Genomic DNA, 13088 nt, shown 5'->3' with positions numbered 1-13088 from the left:
CTGGGACACACCTGAGTGTAAGGATATTTCATGGTTATTGGTTTTTCTTCTGGCTGTGTCTTCCACCTTGATTTGGTCCTTGACCTCTCCCATAGACCAACCTGTGGTCAGCTGGAGGTTTCTTGAGGCACAGAGCAGCTTTCCCGGGGGCTCCCATACAACACTGCTTCCCAGATGGTGTAGTTCATTAAAAAAATAAATAAATAAATCAGGGGCCAACTTGGGTGAAATTAAAAAGGAGTAACAGAATATATTAAATCCACCACTCCATGTAAAGGAATAAGCTGTATCGCCAAGCTTCCTCCCACACTATTCAGAGATCAAAGAGAAGCAGGGAGAGCTGAGATTCCCTTTGTGGATATGAGTAGTAAAAAAAAAGAAAGAAATATGTTCTAATTTAACAGGCTGCAGGGATGAGAAAGGCATTGCCATCCTTTGGCAGCTCATCAAAACAAAATCACAATCTGCTGCATTGCCACTTCCTAAGGTCATACCAGTGTACTGTAGATAGCACACAGGCATCAAAATCTATGGAATGACATTTATGTCATAAGTATGCACAAGCAAAAACATAATCTGAGCAACTTAGTTCGTTTTACAGGCTTAATTAAATTCCTTGCATGTAAATTTAACAACCCGTGCACATAGAACTCCAACTGCGCCCACAAATAGGCCATTGAACACGCGAGTGTCAGCTTGCCACGCAATGCTGCAGTTTGACGCTCTCGCAGGTAGCTCTCTGCGAACATTAATGCACAGTTGTTACAAGTTTTTTGTTTTTTTTAAATCGTAGAAACTACGTAATACCGTATAACAGATTAAAGGGACAGCAGTGCAGAGGGTTCAGAACTTGCCTTAGAACAGACCTTCCCAAAGTGTGGTGCCCGCCGCCTAGGGGGGGCACAGAGCCATTGCAGGGGGGGACGCGGTGTGAAAAGGGGAAAAAAACAAGGTTTGGACACTGCAGGAGATGAAGCATAGCTGAATATGTTTCCAAACCAACTTCATTTTAAGCCAAAGACTAGAAAATATAATGAAGCATATCTTCCCTTTGGCTTCACCTGCACAAGTGCCAAGGTAGGTCTCCCCTGCAGAATTGGTTTTCCCTTCCTCGGGAGCAGCGCTGGGCTCTCCAAATCACGGATAAACAGTGTTCCACATTCTTGATTTTTAGTTCACAAACACTTGTTGTAATGACTAACTACTCCTGACATTTTGGAGATGTTAGCTCTTTATACAGTAAAGTTACAGTGAGATACAAATAACATCAGGCTGATCCTGCCACGATTTGTTCCCCCTGTCTAAATCATGGACAAACAGGATTCCACAGCTGTTTATGTTTTTAAACCCATTTTGCACAGAGAGGCATTTTTTGAAAAATGTATTGATAGCAATGTTGAACATTATTACACAGGAAAAAAACAACTACATGTAAAATAATTACACCGTGAAGCCTCTGCCTTTCTAAATAGAGGGACAGTAACTGCGTGTGTGTATATGTAAGCGTGTAAAACCTGAAGATAGAGACAAAATACTGTTAATCTGACTATCTGCCATTCTGCAATTCATCTCATGTAAACAATAACGTGGCGCACAGCGTGATGTGAAAAAAGGCACATACCTTTGACGTTGCGTGACGAACTCTGTATTCCTCATCCACACGTAAACGCAAAAAAGGAATTTTCCGTTTTTGCTGATTCAAAACGCTGTTTACGTGTGGACGAAACAGCTGCGTTTTCAAAAATACCTGTGTAGGTGTGGACGTAGCGTAAAAGAGTTAGTAGTTTATTTTCTTACTACCTGTAATTTATTGCAGATTACTTGTATTTGCTTAATTGTTTACTAAATGTTTGAGGTGTGAAATAAACCGCAATGGAGCAAAATATGGGTGTGTGTGGTTGGAGGATGTGTTTGTGTGCGCGGGGGGGGGTCAACATTTTTCATGTAAAACAAAGGGGGCCCAGCAAAAAACGTTTGGGAACCACTGCCTTAGAATCATCCTGTTTAAAGGATTTCTTGAGCAGTGAAGTAATCCTGTGACAGTAGTCAGTATTTCTACTGCCGTACAGCAAACCATAACTGTTGATAATTCATTTGGCAAACTTTATTTTTCAAAATATAAACAAATACAGTTTAAAAACAGCGTTTCTGTCGCTGCCACAATGTAATGCAGTTTAACTGTCCGTCAAGGTGACCAATTACATGCTCACGTGTGCACTGTCTTCTTTGTGCACGTGGCTGCCGAGTTCTACAGGAGCGGTTTGTTGAAGTTATGCGCAAGGAATTTAATTGTGCCTGTGAAATGAAATTATTTGGTCAGATATTTTTGCTCGTGCATATGTTATGACATAAATATCATTCCATACAAGTCCTTTCATATATATTTTCTTATTATTTCTCCTATGTATGTGAAAACTGGGACTCAAACTAATAACTAATATGTGCTGGTTAGTGGCTGACCTGCTCTGCCACCTGAGCTACAGCCACCCCATAGTGGCTGTAGCTCAGTAAACACACTGTAAACACTTATGAGGTTAGCCTTTTAGGGTTAACTGCTAGCGTAGCAGTTGGGAACAACTGCTATCAAAAGATTTGATTTATGTGTGCTATAGATCCCGAGCAAACCCAATCTAAATGACTCATTAACATAGTCAAAATTAAAATACTTCAGTTTTTTGTGCATAATGACATCAGTAATGAATATCACAGAGCCAAATTTTTTCTGAGCCTTTCATTATTCTTCCAAGCTTTTTTTTTTAACAAACTCTCAGTGACAGCATTAAAACATCCCAAAAGAAAAAGCAAAGACAAGAATGATGGATTCCTCTGAGATATTTTCTCTCATGACTTATTTCATCACACAGTCTCTATCGTTCCTCATGCCGCAGCTCCCCTGCTATGTCCCTGTCTCGGGCGTACAGCTGACTGTATACTTTATCGCTTGGTGTTTTATGAAGAAAGAAGAGGATAATGCAGTGACAAAAAAAAAGTCTGCCTGCCATCTATTTCTGTCCACCAAGTCCATCATCCATTCCAAAATTAGAATGTTTGAAATAGGAAGCAAAGGGCCTATTTAAAATTTAGCTAATTATAGGACAATCCATGAGTAAAAAACAAAACAAATTGTTTGCACAGTTTGCTTTTATTGATTGTTTTCTTAAGACTAAAGCTTGGATATTTAAATGCAAAATTGTTGAATAATGGTAATAGAGTACTGACTGCAGAATTTTAACTCAATACTAGCATTCAGTTTGTTTACATGTTTACATGTCATTTTCGCATAAAGCTTATGCACATATAGGTCTGAACAAGTATAAAAGTATATTAGCATCTACAAAATTTAGCCAAGCCAAGTAGTTGAGGAAGACTGCTATAAGGCAACTTCAAAGCAAACCTGTATTTATGGGGCAATGTGAGACATTTTTAAAAATCGTAATGCATCCCTATGTAAAAGAAAGCAATGAATCTCACTGGCCACTTCATTAGATACACCTTGTTACTACTGGGTTCAATTCTGCTGTCAGATTTGCTTTAATTCTGTGTGGCATAGATTCAAGAAGCTAATTATATGGGTTTGGTTTGTATTGACAAGAAAACTTAATTCAGTTGCTGCATATTTGCCAGAAGCACATCTGTGATGTAAAAAATGGGTTGGCGGATCATTCCAAGCATGGTCACCAACGTTACTAATGGTGTTGGATTAATACTGGTGTGATAGACTTGATAACTCTTAAACTGATAATGCAGGAAAATGTCTCTGGGAATTCCTTAGTTCATTCCTGAGGTTTAGCTGTCCTGTGGTTTGTTAGATATCAGGATGTTTGCATCAGGAAGACCCTGTAGCTGTAAAAGGTGTAACACATGAATGAAGCAACCTAGCATCAAGAACAAAGAAAGGCAGAAATAAACTACATTATCTGAACGTTTAAAACAACCATAGCAGCAGTAAATATAACTTACGCCCTCCGAGTGTGTATCCTTTTGCTTTGAAGTGCAACCCTGGCATTCTCCCTGACTTCACACTACACAAACTATATCATTATGTTATCTGCAAACTCAAATGCAATATGTTTGCATTTGGAAATAAATATTTTCCCTCTTTATGGGTGGTCTGTGTCATTTTTCTGTTATGACTGTAGCTGAGTCTTGAGGTACTTTCATTTTTATTAAATGCTTATAAATGCTTTATAAGGCAAAGTCCCCACTTTAGATGGCTTGCTTAACTAACAACTAGTAACTGCCTTATTAATCATGAATTTTACTATTAAAATGAGTATTAATAAAATCTCTATTAAGACACTCATAATTTGCTCATATCTTAATCATTATATATGTAAATGTGCATGTAAATACTTATTTAGACAGTTTATTAAAAAAGAAGAGACATTTATATCTATATTTATAAATGACATACTAAGGAGGAGTAATGCTCCTTACTAGTACCTGACTGATGCTTATTAGTGTGACATTATTCTAAAGTGTTACCGATTTTAAAACTACTGCTTTGTTCTTAGAAAACTCATGATACATGGACATGCAGGGCAAATGTGTCTGTGTTTCATAAAGGTTACATCATATCTTCAACAATGAATAAGAAAAAACATGACAGGCCTCTTAACAATACATGTAAACACACCTTACTGACTGTGCAGCTCAGCAGCATGTCGGCTTCCACCAGCTGTTAAAAAATAGTGCTGCTGCAGGAGGAGAGACTGATGTAAAAGTGGATACATCTGTAAACAGAGAGCACCTGACTGTTTTCAAATGGGTTTTGTCACAACACACAACAGAACCCCAAAACATGTGACCTGTTTGCTGTCAGACTTAATGATGTAATGGCAACATTTTTATCAAGAAACACTTTAGCTTTATGTGTGAGTTTTAACTCATATGTCATACGTTTTAACTAATATGTGTTGATAATTTGATTAATAACGTATTTGTACAATTCTGCAAAAAATATTATAATTTTAAATCATAATATAATATAATATGAAGATAATAATAGTATCATATGCATTCATATGAAATAACAGTGCAATAGTTCCCACAGCCACTACTGTAGGCGAGTAAATGGTAAATGGCCTGCATTTGTATAGCACTTTTCTGGTCCCTAAGGACCCCAAAGCGCTTCACACTACATTCAGTCATTCACACACACATTCACGATGGCAAGCTACATTGTAGCCACAGCTGCCCTGGGGCGCACTGACAGAGCCGAGGCTGCCAGACCTGGCGCCACCAGGCCCTCTGACCACCACCAGTAGGCAAACATGAGGTTAGTATCTTGCCCAAGGATATTTGGCATGCAGCCAAGAGGCAGCCTGGGATCAAACCACCGACCTTCTGATTAGTGGCTGACCTGCTCTGCCACCTGAGCTACAGCCACCCCTGTGGCTGAATCATATCTGTTATTAACCTCTGTCTCTCTTCCACAGCATGTCTTTTATCCTGTCTTCCTTCTCTCACCCCAACCGGTCGCAGCAGATGGCCGCCCATCCCTGAGCCTGGTTCTGCCGGAGGTTTCTTCCTGTTAAAAGGGAGTTTTTCCTTCCCACTTTCGCCAAAGTGCTTGCTCATAGGGGGTCATATGATTGTTGGGTTTTTCTCTGTATCTATGAAGCGCCTCGAGGCGACTTTTGTTGTGATTTGGCGCTATATAAATAAAATTGAATTTAATTAAATTGAATACTTTTACAGTACTTTCATTGTAATCGTAAGGGAAGAAAATGAAAAAATAATAATAATAATAATTGAGGGACATTTTAATGTGCTTAAAGAAATAACATAGCAATAGCATTTTAAGTTCCCCACTTCTAGGAAGGTCAAATTCTGGTTAAATAAATTAAAAAATTTTCTCATAATTGATACAAGTCCTGTTTATACAAATCCAGTTACATCAAAACTACACGAATAGTTTAGTGAGATTTGCTATCTGAAAATTAGCGCCTAACACCATTTGGGCCAAAACATATTTTTTACATTCTCCTCAGAAGCATTTCGGCTGTAGCCAAGAGACCTGAAACGATGAGCTACAAATAGGCCCAAAAGTTTCACACAGCTCCCTGGAACGACAGAATTAGGTGATAATTGTCCACATTTTGTCACATTACAGCCACAAACATAAATCAATTTTATTGGAATTCCACGTGAAAGACCATTACAAAGTGGTGTACACGTGAGAAGTGGAACGAAAATCATACATGATTCCAAACATTTTTTACAAATAAATAACTGAAAAGTGGAGTGTGCGTAATTATTCAGCCCCCTGAGTCAATACTTTATAGAACCACCTTTTGCTGCAATTACAGCTGCCAGTCTTTTAGGGTATGTCTCTTCAAACGAAAACGCATTAGTGTGTCCACACTAATGCGTTTTCGTTTGAAAAAACATGGACTACGTCCGTAGTCCATGTTTTTGTGTCATGCAACACAGAAACAGAGGTGTTCCCATGAAAGCCAAGTCATAATCATGATCTCTCAGTGGTCCCATTTCATTTAAGTTTTTATACCTTAAATACATTTACATACTATACTAAAACTGTCTTTATTATTGACTTTGTATGTTATTACCCATGATATTTGCTTGTTTCTGTGCTATAGGCTGAATGATTTCAATTTATCTAATAATCATGCAATGCTTTTTCTAAAATGACATCCATAATAATAAACATCTTCTCCGCTTTTTGAGGAAGATCCAGTCCTCTAACTTACAGTAGGGCTATTCGTAGAGTATTAGCATCTTCAGGTCTATAGCATTTCATATAGATATAGGATATATATATATGTATATATATATATATATATATATATATATATATATATATATATATATATATACACACACACACATAATATATACATATACTCTCTCATCCGAGAGGCTTCTTCAGTTCTTCTTGAACTGAAGAAGCCTCTCGGATGAGAGGTGAAACGTCTTCAAGTAACTTAAAGAAGTCCAGACGCTTTTCTTTGCAAGCTCCTTTGAGTAAGAAAACGTAAATTAACCGACAAAGAAACGCTAGCTAACGTCAAATGCAAACACTACGTTACTCCGCTATGTCCTTCATTTGATGTCAATTCTCTACATTACATGTTTTCTTAAACGGTGTTTTATGTTGTCCGAAACTATAGTTGAGGTTTTCTTAACTAATGTCACTTTTGTTGTTAGACACTGTTATAATAGCGTTAGGTAGTGTTGCGAAATCAGTTTCACCCCGGTTCTTTTATTCGTCGAAACTTCCAGAGACGGCACCGGAACTCAGTAGTCATTTTCACAAAACTTTTATTCATCTTTATTCATCTTCATTTGAGCATGCACTTCTAGAAGGGAAGACGAGGCCGGTGTGTCCCTCTGCAAAATCTTCACCCCTTTGTTAGTTACAGCCAGCTTTATAGAGGCGTCCCCATCATAACCCCCCCCCACCCCACCCCCCACCCCCCACGGTGTGCTGCAAACTCTGTGTCTGTGTCTATGTGGGTGCTCGTGTGTGACTGTGTACGCATACCTGTGTGTATGTGTGTGCACGTGAGTGAGTGTGCGTGACAGTTAAAACACTGTGGGTGTAGGTGACTCCCTAGAGGTCATAAAACCCATCTCCCCTCCAGACCACAGTTATCCAGTTACAAATGTTGAGACCTTTCACAGTTCAACTGGGGGAGGGGTCTTCTACAATCTACTCCTAAGTTCATGACACAGTCTGGCCTTTATTACATTGAGGGCAGTGTCAGTGTCTCTACAATAATTCTACATTCTATGTTAACACATTTTTAAACTCTAAAATAAGCTAAACATTTCTACAAGTAGCTAACTAAGGAGGTAGTTAACTACCTAATGGTATGCTTGCTAAGTGTAAAGTATATATGTTTAAGACGTGCTGACATGAGTAATACAGAAATAATGCTAATGGTACTTGTATCTTTATTCAGTGTCCAATAAAGACAGGTTGTCAGGGGAGGTCGGTGTGAGAGCCCTGTGCTACAGGTCAATGAGGAAGAGTGAGGCACCACACATACTAAGTGTAGGCAGGAAGCTGTGTAAAGTTGTTAATCCCCGTTCAGTGGGGTTCAGTTCATTTAAGCATTAGTTAAGTTCATTAAGTTCATTCCTAAAGGCCCATCAACTTGTCTCCCTGCTTTATCACTCCTAATTTGACTAGTCAGATAGTTTAATCAACGTGTGATTGGGTGATCAGAAACATTTGACAACAAGTTAATACTGCAAATATACACAATCTAAGTTATTACAGTTATCAAGAATGGTTAAGTTGTTTTAATAGGGAGAGAAGGAAACACTAAGCATTCAGGAGGGTACGTAACCATAAAACTGAACTATGTTCCTGTTCAGCTCTTCCATGAAGATGATGTTACATTTTTAATTTTCGTTCTTTCTTCTTAGATTAAGCTTCTGGATTCATCGCCAGTGCATAGCCCTGGCGACACATAGCCCTGGTGACACATAGCCAGTGCTCCTGCGTGGCAGGCGCTGTTATGTGCAATCACACAGTGGCATTGCTCTTCCAAACAGCACACTACTCACAACTCAGAGTGCCGGTTGTCCCCCCTGTGCATAGCTGCACGGAATCTGAACAGCAATGGCACAAGCCACGGACAGTGGTAATTTAAATGAGGTTAAAGTTTTTGATTTAGTTTACATATCAACAGCAACACCATCCATAGTAAATGTGTCTTCTGTTAGGGTGTGAAGCCAGGACCCATCAAGTCCATGATCTTCACTAAGCCGGTACCAAATAGGATGGCCCAGACTGGAGTATGGTAATTAGATTTGTAAAATTTGGTTTCGTGTGTTACAAATGTATGTTGCTATTTGTCAGAATAGGTATTAATTTACATACAACATTACACTTATACATCCCGGTCTCTAACATATGCACCACTGTTTTACACCTTTTAGTTTTTAGTTTAGTTGTTGTTCAGTATAATAACCTTCTTCCTTACATTATTGTCATTGATGTTTTCTTTAGGAGTGGCTTCTACAGAGGCATGGTGGGTCCGTTACCAGATCCCTGCTTGTTCAGAATAACGGAGGCATATGCAAAATTTAATATTGAGGACAGGCCACTTGTGACCACAATGAACATGAGACCTGACAAGCCCCTTGTGGAAAGTGCCTTTGGGCTGGTGCAGGAGGGCGGTGTTCTGTCATATCAGCAGCCGGTTTTGACAGCCCGGTACATCACACTACACCGTAATGCACCACCAACACCGCACTTGCCTCTGGAGGGGTATGACATCTTGCCATCAGATTGTGTGTTTGTGTGCTCAGAAGAAGAGCTTCTGCATCTGAAAAGCTTGTCTGTAACTCTGGAAATGGCTCACAAAATAGAGGAAGCTACACGTGAGCAAAGCTCTTCGTCTGAGTGGCATCAGCTCCGCAGGCCCAGAGTGACTGCTTCTAGGTTTCGGGAGGTGTGTCACGTCAGAGGCCAGAGCTCGGCAGAGTCACTAGCAGAGCGTATATTGAAGGGAACAAGGCAGACAGCAGACATGAGGAGAGGAACTGAGATGGAGCCTGCAATAGCAGCAGAGTATAGTAGGCTAATGAATGTTAACTACTCACACTGTGGTCTGGTCATTCACCCCATTGCCCCCTGGCTTGCTGCATCTCCTGATGGTGTTGTTTTTGACCCCAATGAATACCCCCAGTTTGGCTTCGTCGAATTCAAATGTCCCAATGTACAAAACTTTATTGACTGCAGATATGTGCAGATGGAATGTGGTACCCCTAAACTGAAAAAGAGCCACGCATATTACTGGCAAGTCCAAGGACAACTGCTCATCAGTGGGATGCAGTGGTGTGACTTAGTTGTGTGGGCACAAGAGGACTACCTAGTGCAGGGGTCGGCAACCTGCGGCTCCAGAGCCGCATGCGGCTCTTTAGTCCTTATACTGCGGCTCCGCGTGGTTTGGGAAAATAAATTAGTATTTAGCTGAAGTGTATTTTATTTGTGTTTAGTTCTTTTTTTTAACTTGTAGTTCTAAATTGGAAGATTATTGTGATATTGAAATATAAAAATAAAATTATATTCTATTATTTTTTCATCGCTCAAAATAAGCGTCACACTCGCGGAAGCCGGTGTACCCGCCGAAACGCCGTGCATTTATCGAGACTTTCAACCCCAGGTAGGCCAGTTATGGATCTTCTGATCCACATTATGTCGGCAGCTCCACCATGAACTATGTTAAAGACAAACACCGCTCACGCCTGACAGATGACAGCTTACAGTCCTGCGTAAACTGACTTCGTACAGCCCCGATTAGCAGACGCTGTGCGCAGAGGTTCGGGACCATAAGTCTTATTGTAAACATATCACGGCAGACCGACGATGTTTGCATGAACACGCTTTTCAGCATCTCTTTATTGACCACTTTTCACACACGTTTGCTGTACGCATACAGCTGGCTATAGCTTTTCACCTCACAGCCCGACATACACCACCAACAACACAACAGCACAGATAGCGCAGACGTAAAGGCAGCGAGGCATGATTGCGGGTGTGGCTCAGGTGCGTCCGCCTCCCCTGCAGCAGCGCTGCAGACCACGCCCCACCGCACGCATTAACCTGGTAAAATACATATTTAGGCAGAATTTTGCAAATATCTATTTTTAATTTTTCAGCAGCATAGTGCTTTTTTACCAATTATTTTTTAAAAGTCAGGTCAAGGCTCCAACAGCCCAAAGGCGATATAAGGGTGGTGGCTGAGAACAGTTTTTGTTTGCTACATGGATCATTTTAGTTCAGGTTGGTGTCTTTCCTTTTGTTATATTTCTTTAAGAGTTCAAAATGTGTTGATTACATAAATAAAATGTAATTTTCTCTGTAGCACTTCATGGATTTCATAAGCAACACACCTTAGTTGTTCACACAAAGCATAAAGGTAAAAAACAATATATACAGTGTTATCTTCATTTTAGATGTCAAAAAGTATTTGCGGCTCCCAGTGTTTTCTTTTGCGTGGAAACCGAGTCCAAATGGCTCTTTGGGTGTAAAAGGTTGCAGACCCCTGACCTAGTGCAAAGAATATACATGGATACAGATGTGCACAATGTAATCAGAGAAAAGGCAGACTATTTCTTTTTTTACCTATATATGCCAAGATACCTGTGTTTGGAAAAATGAACAGTGAAAACATAGCAAAAAGGAAAACAGATCCTTCAGGCTGGCTGGAACAAAATAACTGATGTTTTATTTGCAATATATTTCATGAATTCTTTTGTTGTTACATGTTACTTTTATGTGAAATCAATAAACTGTTATTTAAGCAATGGCATCAATTTCATTTTTTAAAAACACACATTAAAACATTGAATTTGTGCAGAACTTATTTACATGGTAAGTATTTAAAACTCCATCCCTAAGACAATAACACAACTGAATGTAGAAAATGACAAATGGTATTTTTGATGTTACAAAAGCTCAATGTCACTTATGATTTTAAAACGATTTAGTGATTTACTTTATAATTTTGATAAACAATTTTGTTGAATCTGAATAGTAATATAGTAGTATAATTAAACAGTATTATTAACATTCAACATTTGCAATGAATTTGAATTATCAATAACTGAAACTCAACTATCAGCACTCAAGTACCAGTTCTGTAATCAAGTATTGTCAGCTGAGAAGGAAGAAATGCAACTGTAGTGGCCTCAGCTGCAGGTCATTTTCCATAAGTTACTTGTACTGGCACTGGTGTCTTGGGAAAAATCCATCTTGTCTCACTTAACCCATTTTTTAACTAATGCTGTGTTCTGGTAATTTGACAGCATACATGCTACTGCAAACAGTTGGTTGATGTTGTAAACATGGGATATGGTAATGATGCTATCAAAAAGTTTGTTCTGTTTGATCCTCCTAATGACTCAGGCACCCTGAGTCTGGCTATGGCCTGCGTCTCCGTAACCTGGTATGCTGGCATCTGCTTCTGCTTAGATAGAAAAGGTGGGCAGTACACTTTGCATTTACAACAATCGGTGATTAGGAAGACCTTATCTACCATCAATTCAATTCAATTCAATTCAATTTTATTTATATAGCGCCAAATCACAACAAAAGTCGCCTCAAGGCGCTTCATAGATACAGAGAAAAACCCAACAATCATATGACCCCCTATGAGCAAGCACTTTGGCGACAGTGGGAAGGAAAAACTCCCTTTTAACAGGAAGAAACCTCCGGCAGAACCAGGCTCAGGGAGGGGCGGCCATCTGCTGCGACCGGTTGGGGTGAGAGAAGGAAGACAGGATAAAAGACATGCTGTGGAAGAGAGACAGAGGTTAATAACAGATATGATTCAATACAGAGAGGTCTGTTAATACATAGTGAGCGAGAAAGGTGACTGGAAAGGAAAAACTCAATGCATCATGGGAATCCCCCGGCAGCCTACATCTATTGCAGCATAACTAAGGGAGGATTCAGGGTCACCTGGTCCAGCCCTAACTATATGCTTTAGCAAAAAGGAAAGTTTTAAGCCTAATCTTAAAAGTAGAGATAGTGTCTGTCTCCCGAATCCAAACTGGAAGCTGGTTCCACAGAAGAGGGGCCTGAAAACTGAAGGCTCTCCCTCCCATTCTACTTTTAAATACTCTAGGAACAACAAGTAGGCCTGCAGAGCGGGAGCGAAGTGCTCTAATAGGGTGATATGGTACTACAAGGTCATTAAGATAAGATGGGGCCTGATTATTTAAGACCTTGTATGTGAGGAGCAGGATTTTGAATTCAATTCTGGATTTAACAGGAAGCCAATGAAGGGAAGCCAAAACAGGAGAAATATGCTCTCTCTTTCTAGTCCCTGTCAGTACTCTTGCTGCAGCATTTTGGATTAGCTGAAGACTTTTCAGTGAGTTTTTTGGACCATCACTGCCATGTCTTCAGTCAACTTCTCAGCAATGCCTGATTGTTTGAATAGTTCCTTGTCACTAACCGAACCAGCATACAGATTAGAGATGAATGTCACTGGACCATGTGGAGCTATGCCAACCAGGGCTTTCATCGTACAGTGGGATTTGTACGAAGAGTACATTTCACTTTGGAGAAGTGGTGAGGATGGTGTCTGACACCTCAGCTCTGT

The 13088-nt window shown here is 39.8% G+C and overlaps 1 protein-coding gene across 1 annotated transcript in view; it reads left to right on the top strand.

The window, feature by feature from the left end:
- LOC148098546 (uncharacterized) overlaps positions 1–9852 on the top strand; it is a 35811-nt gene extending 25959 nt beyond the window's left edge. The window contains exons 4-7 of the mRNA XM_087852525.1: positions 8430–8615; positions 8698–8774; positions 8984–9695; positions 9841–9852. Coding sequence (XP_087708651.1) covers positions 8430–8615; positions 8698–8774; positions 8984–9695; positions 9841–9852 — 987 coding nt within the window. The remainder of the gene's footprint in view (positions 1–8429; positions 8616–8697; positions 8775–8983; positions 9696–9840) is intronic.
- Positions 9853–13088: the final 3236 nt, after the last annotated feature.

Source organism: Neolamprologus brichardi, chromosome 15, assembly GCF_056152115.1.
Source record: "Neolamprologus brichardi isolate AB-2024 chromosome 15, ASM5615211v1, whole genome shotgun sequence".
Classification (NCBI taxonomy): Eukaryota; Metazoa; Chordata; class Actinopteri; order Cichliformes; family Cichlidae; genus Neolamprologus; species Neolamprologus brichardi.
Note: the sequence above shows the minus strand (reverse complement) of the source record. Positions and strands in the feature narration are given on the sequence as shown.